General features: G+C 45.2%; 1 protein-coding gene across 4 annotated transcripts in view; it reads right to left on the bottom strand.

Moving 5' to 3' along the window:
* Positions 1 to 213: 213 nt before the first annotated feature.
* The window catches only part of NEK6 (NIMA related kinase 6), a 42,209-nt gene continuing 23,481 nt past the window's right edge, over positions 214 to 18,941 (bottom strand). For all 4 annotated transcript variants that reach the window (XM_079324386.1, XM_079324383.1, XM_079324384.1 and 1 more), the window contains exons 5-10: positions 17,829 to 17,939; positions 14,667 to 14,775; positions 13,314 to 13,421; positions 6,858 to 6,952; positions 4,211 to 4,324; positions 214 to 1,617 (exon numbers count right to left, since the gene is read on the bottom strand). In XM_079324386.1, coding sequence (XP_079180512.1) covers positions 1,507 to 1,617; positions 4,211 to 4,324; positions 6,858 to 6,952; positions 13,314 to 13,421; positions 14,667 to 14,775; positions 17,829 to 17,939 — 648 coding nt within the window. In that variant the 3' untranslated portion in view covers positions 214 to 1,506. The remainder of the gene's footprint in view (positions 1,618 to 4,210; positions 4,325 to 6,857; positions 6,953 to 13,313; positions 13,422 to 14,666; positions 14,776 to 17,828; positions 17,940 to 18,941) is intronic.

An 18,941-nucleotide genomic window follows, 5' to 3' on the forward strand; every position in this document is an offset into this window, starting at 1 on the left:
ATACCAATCATATTCACAGCAATTAATGGCTTTTCTTGGCACCCTATACAAATATTCCCAAATTTTACAGGAAGTAGTTGAAGATGGCACTGCAGTTTTCCTTAAAGTAGAGAAAAGTAGGTTAAAAAATCCACTAAAAGCATATATATGTATGTAACCCCCTAACCCTAACCTTAGTTCAAAGAAGTGAAGGACTTTAAGCTTTCTTTAAGAAAAGAAAACAGGCACAGGCTGCATTTGAAGTGTCACACACAATCTGTACATTGGCACAAGCCCCTGTCCCACGTGGGAGCAGCACTGGAGCAGCACAGGCAGAAGGATTTCCTCTGGAGCACCGAGTGCAGCCCTGCTCCTCCTGACAGGCACAAGGAATGGAGACACTGCAACGTGACTCCACGGCTCTTCCTGAAGCAGTGAGATTTCCATTGGCAGGAATGAAACAATCATTGATTCAATGAATGAATTTAGCTGGTTGACAATTCTCATGCAGTTAAAGACGATGACTCCTTCAGATCAGGCTGAGATTTTATAAACATTCACATTCTGTAATGAGCTTTCACAGTTTGAGAGAAGGGGCTGATCCTAGGCAGAATCCCATACACAAAGCATTTCATTTATTTTTTAAAAAATTTCCAAGTGTTTAAAACACTGCTGAAGTTCCACCGATAGTACCCGATGTACTACTGAACATGTAAAAGTCTCTGCACCAAAACTGATCAACACTGGTTTTAAACAAGAACCTGGAGGTGAAGAAGAACCATTCCAAAAGGGAAAAATGAGGGAAAGGAGCAATTCTCTGCAGGAGCAAGGCTGGTAGGGTTTTGCTTGGAATATTTGTCTTCTTTTCTCCAGGCTCATGTTTAACTCACCTCTGACAGAGAAATGCATCAGCAAAATACTCCTTTTAAGTTTTGAATTAAAAAAAAAAAAAAAAAAAAGAAATCATGAAACAAAAGGGTTTCCCACCCCCCAACCCTTCCCAGCTCCTAAGTCTGAAGAGGAGGAAATTAATAAAAACATAAATGGTTGCTTTAAAATATACCAAGTAAAAACTGAATTTGCTATTAACCATTTGCAGAAGAGGCAAAGTAGCAGTTATACAAATTACACAAAATCTATGGTAATCCTTACATTAGTATAAACTGATTTCACTGAAGGAATTATTTCAATATTTCACATTACAGTTAAGATAGAAGGTCTGGCAAACGCTGAGCCCTCGGTAATAGCTGCTATCCTAGATTACACACGACAGTTTTAAGAAAGGACCCTTAAATGATCTACATCCGTAACATTATTGGCCTTAAAAATAAAAAATAAAAATAATCACTTGCAATACCTCACAGAATCTTCACGTTAAAGCACGACCACCTGTAAGTCCTTGTCAAATAACCTGCAAATGCTGGAGCTCTGCTGCTGGAGCTCAAGCTCCCACCTGTGTGACCTGGCACCAGTCGCTTTCAGCTGAGAGAAGGATTGCAGTCAGCCGGAGCTGTGCTGCTGGCGGCCTCATGTGCTCGTGCTCCACACGTGCATCTGTTTGGCTATTTGGTGCACGTAGCCGATGTCGGGCCGCTGGGCGGGGTCGGGGTATATGCACATGCTGACCAGCTCCCGCAGCTGCAAGACAGCACAACAGGCATGCTGAGTGAGGCTGCCAGTGCCTTCCTGCACAGGGCTCTGGCAATGTCTGCCCACAGCTCTGCAGCCCTGCCAGGAGAGAGGAACCTCTTCTGGGCAGCATCCAGGCACGGCTCATGTCTGTGTCCTACCTCCAAAACAGCCAGGAACCTTTTCCACCACATCTCCACTGAAGATTTAAATCTTCCCCAACCCCAGAATATTTTACATCCTTCAGGGCTAGAGAGAGCATGGGACAGAGGGAGGCACCAGTGGCACAAGCAGGACACACACAAAGGAAGGAAGGAAACCCGAGATGTGACTGAGGTGGGAGGTGAAGAGGGACCTGCCAGTGAAAGGGAACTGAGGAAAGGGGGAGCCCGAGCAGAGCTGCCCTTCCTGCACCAACCCCAGCAGCAGCACTAAACCTGCTCAAGCCTTTCAGTGCAACGAGTCTGACCAGCACTTGTGTATCTTAAGCTACTGGACACAGCTATGAGACCCTGGTGAAGAGAAACTGGTCATTGATTATGTTTAATAAATAAAATGCAGAAGGGCTGGAGTCTCCCCACCTCCCAGCCCTCTTTATTGTGCACATGAAAGATTGTAGCTTTTAATTATACAGACACAAAGCTGCTGGTACCCCTGAGGCACCAGGAAAAACAGCCTTGAGCCTCTGATCTTCTCACATCCTCCCAGTAGCCACAGTGCCAATTATTTTACTGGTAATTAAAAGCACGGCCATCGAGCTATCAAGCACTCGGCGTCAGCTGCATTAACAAACGGACCTGAGGTTTCCAGCTCTGGATGGAGCAGGGCCCAGGCCTTGCTCCCAACCCAGACCTGCTGCCTGGCCCTGCCCCTTCTCTGGTGACTTTGAGCAGCTCAGGACAGGGACACTGCTGCCTCCATAAGCCTGAGACCCCAAAGACCAAACACGTACCAAAACTGACCACAAAACTCCCACAAACAACTGAAAATGCTTCAGGAGCTCTGCCCAGGGCCTGTGCTGTCAGTACCACCTGTCCAAGCAGTAGCTGTGCTCCCCTGTGCAGGCAGCACTGAGCCACAGCTGGGCAGGTCTGTCCTCACGGGCATTCACCAGCACCACAGAACCAGCACCCCCAGCCAGCATCTCCAGTTACCAGCAAATCTCTTCCCAATATAGAAAACTCATCCTGGCTGGATCCCAGCTGCTCCTCCTGCTTCCTGCAATATGCAGTTGATCATGGGGGGATCTGGACTGGTGAGGCACAGAAGGCCACAGAGAGGAACATCCCTGAAAGGAAAGTAAAGCAGCAGCTCTGCCCCAAACACTGCCTTGTTCCTCCTTCTCATTCAAAGGAAGTACCACGCTGGATGCTGATGGTGCTGGAGCCATGATGGTTCTGTTTGTGCTGTTCCAGTGAGCACCAGCAGCAGCTGAGGAGCTGCAGCCACAGGCACAGCCTCTGCCAGCATCCTGTTAATAGTGCATGAACCATCTGCAGTTCTCTGGGACCCGGCGCCTTTGAGCTCTAAACCATCCTTCTCACCCCGCTCGTATCACTGCACTACACACACTCTTTAGCACTGCCAGAGGGAAGCAAACAGACAGTAATTGTAAAGACAGGAAACACATCTGTCAGCTTACACTAATTCCTGCTGCCAACAGGCATATCCTGAAATGCAAGCTGCAGCAGCACGGCAAAGGGACGCACAGAGCGGGCGCTGCTACGGAGCTGGGGGCAAAAAATGATCAAATTCACTTCTACAGCCCAGTTCTCAAAGCATCGTTTTGCACGAGCTACTTGGCAAGGAAAAAAGAAGCAAAAAGTGAAGTGTGGGGCAGGGCCCCTCCCAGGGTGGAGGCCAGACCGGCTGTGCTGGCATCCTGCCTCCTCCTCAGGATGCTGAGGTAGAGTCAAACAAAAGAAAAACCCCATAGGATACAGTGAACATTTAGAATTCCATTAGCCATTTCCTTTCAAATACAAGGCAACTGTAAGGAATGAGGAGGTTAAGGAAAACCAGCTGCTTTGTCTAGGTGAGGCAGAAAAAAGTCAAGCTCATCTCCAGAGGCCCTGAGGAAAGCCAGCACACGTGTCTGCAGCTGGGCAAGCAGGAACTGGCCATGGGGTTCAAGCACTGCTTCAGATGCTGCCCCCCATCCCTCATGTTCAGATAGACAAACCTGGACTTTAAAAGTCCCTGTGCAGCTGCTGTGAGAGGTGCCTAAATGGATTTTCCTTTTTTCTTAAAATGAAGCCTTCCCCACTTTGTCACACACTGAAGACTTCATACACAAACATATCAGTGCTCTTTTATGAAATGCTTTATGGGAAAGGAAACAAGGAGAGGGCTTTCCCACGGCTCACTGCTGCTTTCTGCCAGCATCATAGACTTTCAGTTTCACAATATTCCCCACATTAAGAAAACTTTTTTTGTATTTTGATTTAGCTTGTCAATATTCAGATACCACAAAAGTAATTTGCTCAGTCGGGTATCCAGGACCATCTCCTGTTCTTCCCTAGATGTGGGTGGTTCTCCTGAGTTCCATTTTCCTGGAGAAACTTCACCTCCCCATTTCCCTGCAGACACACTCCCAATTTACCTTTTCAGAATAATGTTCAGCTGGAAGAGGTGGGTAGTCACATTGCTCTATTTTTTGGCAAAGAGAAAACAGGTTCATTTTATCTCCATAGAAGGGACTTTGCAGAGCTGCCATCTGGAGAGAAAAAGACAGAAAATGTTTCAGAAACACAAAGGATTTGAGAGCCCTTGGTGCTGCCAGTTTGCAAGAGCCAATTCTGTTCTCTGGCAGTGAGCAGAGCAAGGGATGCTGCTGCTCCCCAGCCCAGGCTGCTCCAGGACCCCAACAGTTCTGCAGCTCCTGCAGGGCTCTGCCAGGCTCCCCAAGGAAAACACTCCAGAAACAGGATGCTCAGACCACCAGCCCATCAGCAAGAACTCAACTGGCTCTCAGACAACTCTGAAACCCTCTCAGATACAATCATCTCTCTCTCTCTCTCTCTCTTTGGACATTTAGCTACTTAGAATATGAAGAATCCTGTAAGCATGAGCAATGTACTTAATCTTTTTAAAAAACCCAAAACAACCTCAAAACAAATGTATCTCCTGCCAGAGTTCTACTATTTAGAAAAGAATATCCCACTGCAAGACACATTAAGTTAAACCACCCTTGGTTTAAAACATACACTTATCTTTTAAAGGACTTGAAGTTATTATGTTTATACCTCACTCCTCACCACTATCAGGAGTAACACTAAGTTACTCCTCAAAACCCAGAGACATTAGGGTGAAAAATCTCCTGCCAGGATCCCAAAGAACCCCAGCACTGGGCAAGAGCATTTGGAAGATTTCTGAAGGAAAACAGTGTCACTGTTACTTCATTACTGTCATGACAGTAGTAGGCAAATCAGTAGGAGAAAAATTACAGAGTCCAATTAGAGACTCTACTCCCCAAGCAGGAGTGATAGCAAACTGCTCTCAATCAGTTAAAACAAACTGGAGAACCCAGCACAGACTGTTCCAGAGAGAGCACTAATGGGGGCATTGGGGAAAACACAGAAAGCCAGCAAGGGTTAAACAGGGTCTGCAAGATCTCAATACACACATCAGTAATGCCAGGGAGGTGGAGAGGGGCTTTCCAATTCCCATTAACTTCTCATTCCAGGTTTAGTAAAGCATTCATGTGCAAAAGGGAAGGGATGGAAAGGACACACTGAGGGGTTTGGGATGGAAAATGCAGGGAATTAAAGTGGAAAGAGAGAGCCAGAGCTGCAGGGCCATGACCACAGGCACTCCAAGTATCTCACTAACTACAGTTTGTGATGCTAGGTTGGGGCTTGCTCCTGACACTTTGATTAGAGCAATTACCCCAGGCCAGGCAGATCTCCCTGGAAAACGCCCACGACTGGTTCAAACACCCAGAGACAGAATCCCTGCTAGTGCTTAAATTGATCATCTTGCCACAACTGCTGAAGTCATTGCTTGTAGCTACATTCTGGGAATTAACAACTTATTTTTATCCCCTCCAAGTTATCTTGCTGACAGATATCTACAGGAAGTGAGGGATGAAGACAGTTACTACTATATTGATAAGATTTAATAAAAATCACTGTAGGATTATCAATGTCAAAGTTAAGTGGTGCTATGTGGCATCATGTCCCAAAGCCCTCAATGCTCCCTAAGTGGATTCCAGTGGACACACGTGTCTCTGAAGGCAATTTGTACATTAAATCTCTCTGCAGCTTATCTACACAATCTATCTGGAGAAATATCAGAAGTGACTCATACCCAAACAAGCATCCCTTCCTTACTTCTAAGCCAAATGGAAAAACATTCCCCTTGCAAGACATTAGAGCAAATAAAACAGTTCCTTCAAAGGCACGCAGATCTGATGCTTAATTTTCAAAATTCTAAGAAGTTTAAGAAGTCAAGTAGTTGCTTAACTACTGAACATAAAATTGGTACCTGTCCAGTCCTCCCTGGAATCTGTAATATCTCACAGCTCCTGTTCCCTAAGTTAAGGCTTACCTACGTAGGAAGGAAATTTAAAAATGCTTCACATGCCAAATCTTTCAGATGTTACTGTAGTACTGCTACTCCTACCAGAAAATTATGTTTAGTGTGCAATTAATTCAGCTTCTTGAAATACAAGGAGTACCAAGACTCCTGTGCCATAAGGGGACCATATTGCCTGCAACAAAAACATATCTTAGCACAACGCTAAATATTTCTCTCTGCATAAATCTGGAATCCCATCTCCAGGAGCTCAGCCTGGAGTGAGTCAGAGCAACCCAGCACTGCAGTAGCACCTGGGCACTGGGGTCCAACTGGGGCCCCTCCCACAGACCTGCCCAGGCCAACCCAGGGCAGGGCCACAGACCCCACTGGTCAGAATTCCATCTAAGAAACCAGTAAGTTGCATTCAAATGGACTTGCTATTTTCAAAACAAATGCAGTCAGGAAAAACTCTGACTATGCTGCCCTAAGAAAGCTCTTCCAGCAGGAAGGAGGGATGCAGTGAGCTGGCTTTTCATGGCTTCATCCTCCACAACTGCTGTGACCAAAATTAACTTTGTGCAAGTGCTGGGTGTTCGTGCTCAGAGGGTGCACAGTGCAGCATTTCCTAAGGACTCTCAACAAGGTGACTACAGGCAGTCTGACCTATTCAATTCCTGTCCCAAACTGTGTGGTTATGGAAACCCAGAGGAAAGAAGTGAGAAGATACTTGCCTCATACAATAAACAGCCCAAAGACCAGATATCAGACTTAAAGTTATATCCGTTCTCGTGTATTCGCTCTGGGGACATATAGTAGGGAGTTCCCACTGCAAAAACAAACAAACCAGGGGTTATTGTCTCACAAGTGACTCTGCAGCCTGGGTCACACACAGAGACCTCACCAAGGGGTCAGGAGTAGCACAAAGAGCAGATTAGAACCAAATACATCATCACAGACAGAGCAGAGAATGACAAACATGGCTGAAAATATCTTTTGTGTTTCTGACATTTGGGAAATGTTTTGTTTCCCTTCCAGGCTCCCAAGAATCTTCAGAGTGTTTTGGATGGGCAGAGGCACTGGAAGGGATCATGTCCCTGGTTCACCAGGCTGCACTGGGTGTCATGACTGTGACACCAGAGCAGGACTCAGGGCCAGCAGAGCACTGAGTGAGCCCCAGGGCACCTCTGACAGCTCAGCAGGCACTGCAGGGACACACTGAGCCCAGGAATGCAAAACCTGCCTGAAAAATCCAAGAAAATCACCCCAAACTTTAAAACTCTGCTCCAGCTTGCCGTTATGTCAGAAGCTTGGGATTTCTATGTGCTTCCACAAGTCTGAATTTTATCAAAAGAAATTTACTCAGTATTTTGGACAGAAGTTACAGGAAATTATTAATAAATGCCTTACCTCAAAAAGGTTCTTTTTTAAAGCCTAAATAAGTTTCAGTTGTGGTACTGAAAATACAAGACATCCTGGCAGTCTCAACTACATCAAATAATCCTCAGATACATCATTTATTAAAACATCCAAGGACTGTATATGCTCTTTTCTCCTGCTTTCTCTGCTTGTCCGTCCCCTGTCAATTTTTTTTTCCTTTTGGCATTCCAGTATATCCTTCTCCTAATTAAAGACCTTTCCTCACAAGATGGCAAATGTTTAATTTGCCTGTAACATTCAGTTTACAATTTCTCCATTTGAAATGCTGCCTGAAGACAGCTGCAGGACTAATAAGCTGAGGGATGGTGCTGGAGGTGGAAGAACAGCCACCACCTTCCCCAGCACCCCTGCAGAGGGATCTGCACACTGTGGGAAACAAATGAGTTCCAGGGCACAAAGCAAAGGCCTGGAGAGGCAAAACCCAGGCCCTGGCACCTGCACAGGTGACCCAGCACAGAGAAGGGAATTTATCAACCCTCAAGATGTTCAGCAATCAGCTGCCCTGTGTGATGAACTCAGCTCATGCTTTCAGGTCCTTCACTTCAGAAATTACTTCCCTTTCAAAGTGGAGAGTACTCTAATGAGAAAGAGCATTCTTGCAAATTCTATAAAAACTCCAACACAGGAAAAGTATCACAGGGAGATCACTTTGTTTTGGTGCTCAGGAGGTGCAGGTCAGACCAGCACAGCCCCAGACCTGGCTGGGTTTAATTGCCCATGGAAGCCCCTGTGGAGGGAGGATGATTTTTACTGGACTACACAGAGAAACCTCCCAGGACAGCAGGAGCAGCCAGGATCATGCAGAGGCTTTCCATGGCTCTGTCCCACGTGCATGCAGCATCCACAGGATGGACACTACAGCTCTCCAAGTAATTCCCACACTTCTGCCAGCTTTCTGTGCAAGAACTGACTTGGCTGGGACAGCACTGATTCATTTTCCTGCTCAAAAATAGGCAGCTGCAGAAGAAATGGTGATTCATCCCAGGAAGTTGTGGAAGACACTTCTGGAAGTCCCCACTGAGCAGCAGTGTAAGACTCCTCCCCACACTGCTGCTCTGCCCTACCAGCAGCTCTGCAACTGTGGAGCTCGTGGCTGCAGGAGGAGCAGCAGTGCCAGCCCCCCTGTGCCCCCTGGCAGGGCCCTGGAGCTGTGGCTGCTCTGGCACTCAGTTATTCCAGGTCACTGCAAACAACAACGGGTGGGCTCCGAGCCCATCTCTGCCCCAGTGTCACTGCAGATCACAGCAACCCTGGCTGCTGTGCCAGCAGGGACAGGGCTGGGACAGGGCTGGGACAGGGCTGGGACAGGGGCAGTGGCAGGGCTGTGGCACAGCTCAGTGCCAGGGGCTGTGCCAGGGCAGTGCCAGGGGCAGTGCCAGGGCTGTGGCACAGCTCAGTGCCACCAGCCCCACACTGGCTCTGGGAGCACTCCATGCCTGAGCTCATTTTGTGGAGCCCACCTTGCACCTTTACCTATCATTACTGGAGTCTTGTCAGCAAATGTACAAACAAGCAAGTCTCTCGTTTCAAAACTGATGCATTAATTTTTAAATAACTGTCATGATAAAAGACTGACAAGGCCAATTCTCTTTATGGCCTGTCCAACATTATGTGGGAATCTCCTGTAATGAGCATCTTCTAGAGAACTGCACAAGGCTTCCAGTGCAATCAGTCAGGGCTTGCCATTGCATCCCATTAGTCAATTTGACAAGAACAGGCTAATCGGAGACTATTAATCAGAAACTTTCTTCAGCATTTGCCCTGCTGAAAATACAAAATATTGCTCAGATTCACCACTACTCACCAGGTGGGAGAGTAATGCATTTGAAGTTACAAAGGCCACAAAACCAAGGGAATATTATGGTTAAGGAAGAAGCTTCCTGCTCTGTTCCTGGCAGTTGGAGCCCTTCACTTGAGGATCAGCCAGAGCATTCCTGCTCCCCCAGCACTGCCCACAGGCAGCTGCAACAACCTCCAAGGCAGGGAAATGCTAATTATTCCCAGGTAAGATTAGGAACAGAGTCTCTTATTTCACCAGGAAAACACAAAGGCAAAGGTGGCAAAGTTATTCCAGAAATGCAATTCAAATTCCACCCCTCTCACTTGTGCAAACATGGCTCATGTTTCCTGAGAAACTCATCCCTAGCTGCTCATGGGCAGCCAAATGTGATTCATCCTTTTAGGAGGTTCTCTCAGTGTCATTCACTGAGTTTGATGTAACCCAGACAAGCCTTGCACAGCAGAGGCTCTCCCACATCTTCACAGACTGCATTAGACTGAAATCAGTGCAGAATATTTCCAGATATTTTTACAGGCTGTGTACATTGAGGCTTTTTAAATGCCTAGCAAAACAAAAAACTGCCCAGTTTTTCAAATAGTAATGAAGATTTTCCAGAATTATCAGCTTAGTGTTAGCATGAGCAACATGAGTGCATGTTCCATGAACACACACAGCTGAGAAAAATACCTGAGTATGTTTTAGTGCTATCTGGCAGTGCATTTCCCACAAGGCAGCTCAGGCCTTTTCCCAGGAGAATCTGGGAACCAGCTGAAGTAAAACTTTGGTCAAACACACTCAAATAGATTTAAAATTCCTTCAAATCTCAGTGTGAGGTGCCCCCACTAATTTTCATTGGGGAAAACAAAAAAAAAGCAAATGAAATCTACTTACTCTTAGAGAAAAACAATAAATATTTTGTGCATAATATTGCAGCTGTTATTATAAGACCTGTTGCCCTAAGCTCTTTATCTTTTTTTCCTTATTATTATTGAATCACACAACCCTATCAAATTCCTAATAGTTCTGTGGTTGGATTGTTCACATGTGAACAGTACAATCTACCTGCAGCAATTCTGCATCTCTCTGTTCTTCCACAAATACTGAACAGAGGCAAACCAAGAACTCCAAACACACAATATTGGCTGGTGACATTTTCACAGGATTCCTTGTGTCCTTTTTTCCTTACCAAGCCCTGGGATTTTGTTTCAGATGGCAAACTGGCTTGGCAGGCAAAAGAAAGGAAAAAAGGCAGACAAATGGTCCATTTATTGAAGAGCTCTTCAGTTCCTCCCTGCTCACCCTCACATCCAAGCAGGAACCAGAAGGAACATGTAACACCCCAAGTACTCCAGTCCAGGGCTATTGGCATGTTCTGAACTGGGAAGATTTGATTTATGTGAATCTCCCAAAAGGAAAATCTGCTCCAACTATATTCTTGTCCAAGAATAAATAATAAATCATCTGCTCCAAAACAAGAGTATTCTGTATAAAACTGGTTTCTTTTGGGGTTTGGTTTTCTTACTCTTCTTGTTTCTTCAAAATGTAAAGTCAGTCAGAAGCTCTGGATAATGCCAGGTTTATTTGGCTAAAAATGGACATTATACCAGTTCTCAAAAAAGTTATCCATTGTAATATTAATTGAAATTCTCTGTATTTATTACAACTCCTATTAAAACAAGATATACCAGCTTAATGCTAAGTTTGCCAAAGTCTAAAATTAGGGAAGGAAGGTGAACCACCATGTTGTAACAAGTAGTAAAATTCACCTCAGCTACACTCAGTATTTTTAAAACTGAATTTGCTGGGAAGGCCTGTACAGGAGGAGCTCTCCCCTGTGGAAATGCATCTCCTGTGTTCTCTCCAGGGAGAAGGGGCAGTGGGATGGTGCCCTGTGAGCTCCTGCAGCCCCAGCTGGTTCCTGCTGCCTGTCCCAGCACCGAGAGAGGCTGCAGGTGTCCGTGCTGCCCCTGGGGCAGAGGTGCCCAGGCAGATCCCAGAGGTGCCCAGAGGTGCCCAGGCCCATTCCCAGGGCTCAGGGCTTTCCCTGCCCCTCGGTCTCGGTGCCCCGGCGCCGCTCCCGGCGCTCGGCAGCATCTCACGAGCTGTGTACAGGCAAATCTTTCATTTTTCTTTCATTACCTCGGCATGTACTGTCACTTAATTTTTATGTATGCAATCCTTCCTGACAAATATGATCTGCTGCCTGGTAATTCATCTGACGTTCATTCTGTTCCGTGCTCTAATTACGGCTCCGCTGCGGCGCCGGGCGCTGCCGAGCCCCTGCTACACCTGTCAGCCGGGTCGGGACTGCCTGATGCCCTTTCATGCCAGCCTGCTGCTGGCAAATACAACCAAAGGCAGGAATGAGATGAATATATTTGCATAAGCCGCACATTCAATTCATGGGTCAGCAGCCAGAGAAATGATGGTTGAGGGCGGTTGCCAGGGCAACGGCGCCGGCCCAAACAGCTCCGCAGCAATGTCTTCATCAAACCAAGCAGCAGCAGCAGCTCCTCTCTGTGCCACGAAACCCCTGTCTCTGATTGGCAAACCACCAAAAAACTGAAAGAACCTTCGGGTCTGCCTTATTTTCTGGTTGTTCAAATATTATTTTTCACCTGGAGCCAAAAGGGCTGGGAATGGTGATGTGTCCATCCCTCCCACACCTCCCGTCCCTCTGTCCCTCTGTCCTGTCTCACCTGCCTGCAGGACAGCAGGGATGTGAGGTGTGGGAGGGATGGACACATCACCATCACCACGAGGGCCAGGGCTTGTGCACCAGGGGCTCAGCTCTTCCTACTCAGCTTTCTCAATTAAGAGAGAGCAGCCCTGGTAAAGGTCACAAGCCTGACTTACATGTGCAGCCAGTTTCCAAGCCCCAATTTATTCTTATTAATATAATAAGTGCAGCAGTCAAACTGGATAAGATCATATAATTAGACATGATCATATTTTGGCCTGTTCAGATGATGTGATTGTAACTTCCTGTGAAGAGCATTTATTTTCATCTATTAAGTACAGTGGGGATATACCCTAGGACAGCTTTTGATACAAAGGGAAATCTGAAATCTCCTATTTTATCAAAGTCAATTATAGAAAAGCCTCCTATTTTTTAAACACACACAAAACAAGGCAGGTGTTTTCCTTCCTTGTGCTGCTGGCCAGTATTAGCAATGAAATTTCTCCACATCCAAGAAAGGATTCAGTAGAGGAAATTGCACAAAAACAAAAAAGTGAAACAAATATCCTGCCTTCCAAAGTCAACTGAGACACATCAGTTTAAAAGAGCTTAAATATTGCAACAAAAGCCAAAGTTCCTTCACTGTTGTAATACAGAAGCACCTTTGGGACTCAAAAATTTCAGACCCTTAATAAAAATGGAAAATCAGCCACTTCTCAAGAGGTTAGAGACACAATTATGAAATACTTTATACTTTAAGACTTGAAGAATGGACTGCATAACTATGCAATTTTCTACAGCACTAGAATTCACGTTAATGGTAAAAATGAGGAAGACAACCTTGAGATATGTAGAAGATATGGAGAAAAAACTGATGTTTAAAGAATCAAGGCCAGATTTCAAGTGATGTCCCTTTTTGGGACAGATGGGCCATGGGGGCTCACCCACCTCGGGCAGCCCCAGCCCCAGTCAGGGCAGAGCCCTGACCAAAGGTAAAATGCAAAAGATTTTGGGGGTAACACTGAATTCCAAAAGCACAGCACAGCCAAAGTGCTATTTAGAGTGGAAAAGCTGAATTTGCTGAAAAACACACACCAGGCCAGGCCTTCCAGAAAAAAGTAACAGATTTTAAACAGAAGATACCTATTAATGCCTCTGAAGAGCATTTAAAACACCCCTGGCTGGAAATGCAGTGCCACCCCCTCCCACCCTGTCACCCTGGAGGAGGGACAGCCTGTGCCTGGCACCAGAGCTGGCAGAGCCAGGCCCTGCTTAACGAGCACAGCTTACCTAAGGAATGTGCTGCAGTGGTTTTAGAGCTAAAAAACCGGCCTAATCCAAGATCTCCCAGCTTCACCACCCCCGTGGCTGTTATAAACACGTTGGCTGGTTTTATGTCTGCAAGAAGAAAAAGGTAAAAGGTCAAAGCCACAAAAGGTTATTTGGTTGTAATGCTGCAATAGAAGCATTGCCTGGAGCGCTCGGGGTACAAAGAGGCTGGAGCAGAACCGTGTTTCTTTGGAGCTTTGATAAGCTCAATCTTCCAAGGCTTCCAGCTCTGCACAGACACAGAAATCAGAGTGCACTTCCCAGCACACAAGAAATACCAATGAGGGAAAATGTAGGAAACAGCTCAACAGAACAGAGGCAACCTCTCCCACTGCTGGAAATCAAAGAAATGAGCCCAGTTCTCTTTGGGGATCATCACTTTCCACAGGAAGCTGCACTGCCCACCACCATCCCCTCATGCAAGGGTCATTACTGCTCCACATCCACACAAATTCTGGGCTCCACACAGCCCAGCTGGTTCATGGAGGGCAGAAATCACCACAACCCCCATTTCCCAAGCAGCTGTGTCAGAACTGAGTTAGAGGCTCTTTCCTCATGTTAGAGCAGACTCAAGTGAGAGGCTCCCCCTTTCAGCCACCAATTACAGACCTAACTCAGGTACAACAGATACACTGCATCAGGGGATGGCTAATGGAGCAAAAATGGTATCACATTGCTGACAAATATGGTGAAGAATTGCCTCCTTCCAAGGAGCAAGGAAATAACAAGCAGCCAAGATGGGTGCTGGTGCCTTTTGGGAAATTTGCATTTCCTGAGTCCAGTCCTTCCCAAAGCACTTCACTGACACTAAAAGCAGTGGTGTAATTTTTGAACAGAGCTCAAAGTTATAAGATGTTCTGAGACAAGAGACTCAAAAATAATTAATGAAAATAGAGAACAGGTTATGAGAGTGTGGTACATATTTGTATTAATATTTCAGAAAAGCCTGCAAGACAGGAAAACTCTTCTCAACTCTCTAAGGTCACAGCTAATATAATGAAGACTATTTCTTAGAGTTCACTGTATCCAGGAGTCTCAGCATTTTATTTCTGACACTTTTCTAATGGCAAGTTTGACACTTCTACTTAATATCAGTGTCTGGAATACAAAGCAGCTCATCTTCCTAATACCACACTCACTTTGGCCTGAATGCTTTAACAATGAGGCAGAGACAGAAGGAGAAATCCATCTCCCAGCTCCAGCCTCTCCAAACATGCATTGGCTGAACATCAGCATAATTGTTTTTGAATGTAGGCGCTTACTAATTGGAACATTATATTATTATTCAGTGAAAAGAGACTGAATTAATGTTACCTCTGTGCATCACCCTGCGGGAGTGCATGTGTTCCACTGCACTGCATAACTGCACAAAATATTTCCACACCGTCCTTTCCGGGATTAACCGCTTCTGCTTTTTAAAATACTGTGGGAGGAAATAAATAAAAGATCAGTGAAAAAGCAACATATTTGACTCGTTCCTGGAATTGTGTTAGTCAGCTGCAGGTTGCTCATGTCTTCCAGATCTGCAGCTGCATGACTTTTCTTCTGGTTAGCTTTTAACTCCTCCTCTCCGTGTGGAAACTTCGATGCAGTTCACTAATTAACAACTATTATGAAAAATATGCTTAAATAGGTTTGACATTTTTGAATGGACACAATTATGATTAGCATTAATCTCCTTAATTACCTTGCAAAACATATTTAATGCCTCAAAACAACAAATGTCTCAAATATTTTGCCTTAAGAAACAAAAGACCATTAAACCCCCCCTTGTAAACATTCATTATTGCATTGTCTACTAACAAAGATAAGGAAATCTGCTTCCCTTTTTTTAAAAGATGGCCAGAGCATCAATGAAGTATCCATGTTTCTTCTGTGATCAGGTAGAATAATATATTCTATTTCATGCATACCAGGAATGCTAAATGAGCTGCACTCCCTGGTGAGGCAGGCACTCCTATGAGCTGGGGCTGCTCCTTCCAGGGCCCTCAGGTGCCTCCCAGCTCTCAGGACAATGGGCAGCACAAAGCAGCACCATGAGTGCAGCGTGGCCCTGCCTCCCTGCAATCCTCAAGTCTTCTTCAAGCCACTAGAGCAATGAAGAGCCAGCTGCACACTTCAGTGAGGGCCAAGCACTGCAGACCTTCAGCTGCTCTCCTTCCCATGCAGGGGGCACAGCACCCAGGCATCCCAAAACTGCAGGGTTCACATCCTTGCTCCCTGCCTTCTCTGAGCCAGTCTACAGCCAGAGCATGAACAAAACAAACACTTGCAGAGGTTTCCCACTGCCCCATGCTCTGCACACTCTCCTGCCTCACCACAGCTGCACCTCCTTTATCACACCCTAAGAATTCCCATCTGCAGCAGGAATAAAGGAAGGGAGAGATGCTGCCCCTTTCTGCATCTCCTGCTTTCCCCTCTCACACTGACATCTGATGTCCCTTGTCACACTCTCTATTTTATGTGAAATGCTGTTACCAGTTCGTGTTTGACTCAAGCAATGGCAAATTTCCTTTTGCAGATCAGCTGTGAAGGGGCACGACTGTGCAATTCCCCAGGCAGCAAATCTGACAGATTGCAACAGTCTCAACCCAAAACTCCTGAGAGAGCACAGAGGAATTACAGAGGGTGAGGGAGAAAGTGTTATATACACAATAAAATTATTTAATTCTCATTAAAATATTTAAGAGAGGATATGCAAGACCACTAGTGATAATTTTCTAAATGTCATGTCCAATAAGGTTTGCCTGACATTTACAAGGAAGTCCCAACTCTCCAGTGGGTTTTCCTGCAGCTCTACATCCCTCATAAATAATGCAGGCACTGGGGTGTGACAGAGACAGGCCCTGGCTTTATCACCTCACACCTTCCCAGGGCTGTCACTGCTGCTCCACTGAAACCACACAGGAGCTGCAGCTCCAGGAGGGGCTGCTGGGGAAACTCCCCTGGAGCAGCTTTTAGGGGGAAGCTTTTGTTCCCTCTTGGGCTTAGGGCTTGTTTTTTGGTTTTTTTTTTTTTTTTTTATCTCTATTAGAAAAAAAAAATTTGAATTTCTAGATTGGCACCAGTTGAAAAACTTCATTTATATGACCTTGAAAAAAAATAAATACATCTTCATGCCTGAAATAGAGAGAGAGCACAGAGCTGTGGGCACTGGAAGCCAGCACAGCCCAGCACCAGGCAAGGCACCAATCTGAGACTCTACCAGTTATGTTCTGGAAAAGGTAACTCATTTTATAATGACATCAAGTTCTTTTAAAAAATTAAATAGCCAACCCTAATAAGTAAATGAACATATTTGTCAGTATTTTTAAACTAAAAACTACAGATGACTAAAAACCACAAATATTTCATATCATGAAATCTTACAATTCTGCAGGTAAAGCTTTTGTAAGCTAAGACTGCAAACTGAAGCCTTGCACAGCCCAGGAAGGTCTCACCCAGCCCTAACTCCTGCTCTCACAATCCCTGGGCTTTTTCCATCTTCAACTACAACCACAAAGGCCCAAGGTGAGTGGCAAGTGTCCCAGGCAATGGTGGGAAGAGAAAAGGGGGCTGTGCAGAAGGCAGCAGAGCAGGAGGAGCAGCTGTGCCCCCTGCTCAGGGCAGAGCCCCCCACCCAGTGAGGCCAGACTGCAGCCCTGGGGCTCTCCCAGGACTCCAATCCCTGCTCCCAGCACCCACCCAGACCTCTCAGATTCTCCTGGATCCTGGAAATTTAGCCACTGACTGTGGACTGAATGGCTAACTAGTCTGACAGCCTTTGGCCTAGTGCCTCATAGCTGTGCTGGCACAGAAAACAAATCTGTTAATAAGATATTTTAACTGTGACAACAAGGAGGAGGAGAACTTTCCAAACATTCATTTATGATAATTACAGAATAATGATAGCAAAAACCAGGTAAAACATGGAGAGAAGGTTGAGAGTGCTAACAAACATGATATAACACATCTGTTCTCACAAGGGATGTATGTCTAAAGATTAACATGTCAAAGAAAATATAAAAGCAGGTGGTAACAGCTTAACTAAAGCTGGTTTGCAGCAATACAAGTATTCCTAAGAGCAACATAAAAGAAGAACAAGTACTTGAAACATTTCCTCAAATCCAAATCCCCACTGCAAAGTAAGTCAATAGACTTCCTTGAATGTCTTCAGAGTGGCAGACAGGTGATGTGAATAGTGAACCCAGCAGTAATTAAATGTCCCCATCAATCAAGGCTGACTAAATCAACCTTGCCAGTACCACAGTGTCCCAGCAGAGCACAGGCACCTCCCTCTGCAGCACTGACCACAAACTCAGGGCATGGCCTGGGGACTTTAATTTGCCACCAGACACGTTGGTTCAGGTCTGGAAGCAACCTATGGGTGTGCAAAGCTGCAAGAGGAGAAATAAAAGCTTCTAGGCCAGCTGTGCTCAGCCTCTGCCCCAGGTGTGCCCAATCCTGGGATGGGCACTGGATGAATAAAGTCCTTACCTTAATCATCTGAGAGAGATCCCCAGCATCAGCCAGCTCCAGGACTATGTTGAGCTCGTTGTCTTCAATGAAGGAATCCAAATACTTGATGATGTTGGGGTGGTTCAGTTGCTGCAGAGGAGGCAGTGCAGGAGCAGCAGTCACAGTGTGGCTGTGACAGCCTGGCCTGAGCTGCTCCAGACAAAGCCTGGCAGAATCTGCATTTCCCACAGGCACAGCAGCCTGGAGGTGTCCTCAGCAAAGAGAAATTCCACCCAAACAGGGTGAAACAGCCTCTTCTACTGGGAACTTGTTAAATGTTAAAAAGCATTTAAATGCACTGTCCTGAAGGGTGCCTTGTTAAGCAATAACCAATTTTTTCCCCCTCATTAAATAGAAACAAACTCCCAACTGTTGGTTACAGTACTCAAGGTCTCTCTGCCCCTTAAAAGAACAACAAAACTAAATTAGAACTTTGAAGGAGGACAGTAACAGGCAAATTGCAGATGTCAGTTTATTACCCCATTATTTATGCTGGCTTCTTCACTAATTCCTTTTATTTCAGTATAGTTCATTCTTATATAGTCCCAACTGATGCTTGAATATTTTTTTCCTAGAACCCAAAAAAAAGTCACACATCTTTTTTTCTGAATGTAAACCTTGGCATTATTTTCCTCCATGACTATTGAGCAACTGGCTCACATTTATCCTTCCCTACAGATTCAGGCTACAGCTGCATAAATTTGAACAGAAATCCCTAAAATCACAGGCACAGAAATAATTATTTAATACTTTTATAATGAAATTTGACTAGCTAAACTAAATTTTAGCCTTTTACAGTCTGTTGCATTTACTACAAATAAAGTGCAACATGTCTGTATTTTTAATCAACAATTTAAAATAAACTACCAAGGCATTAAAATAACTACTTGTTTTAATCACTTAAACACACTCTGGTTTCAGAGCCTTTATCTAAAATATAATTTTTCATGTGTAATATTTATACACAAATTTACATGACAAAACTGCTTTCTCCTTGACTGTGTAAGCTTTATTTGCCAACCCAAAAACACTTTTTTTCATATAACAAAACAAACAAAACCCCAAAAAAGAAAAAAAAAAAAAAAAACCACA

The sequence above is a fragment of the Erithacus rubecula genome (genome assembly GCF_903797595.1).
Source record: "Erithacus rubecula genome assembly, chromosome: 21".
NCBI lineage: Eukaryota > Metazoa > Chordata > Aves > Passeriformes > Muscicapidae > Erithacus > Erithacus rubecula.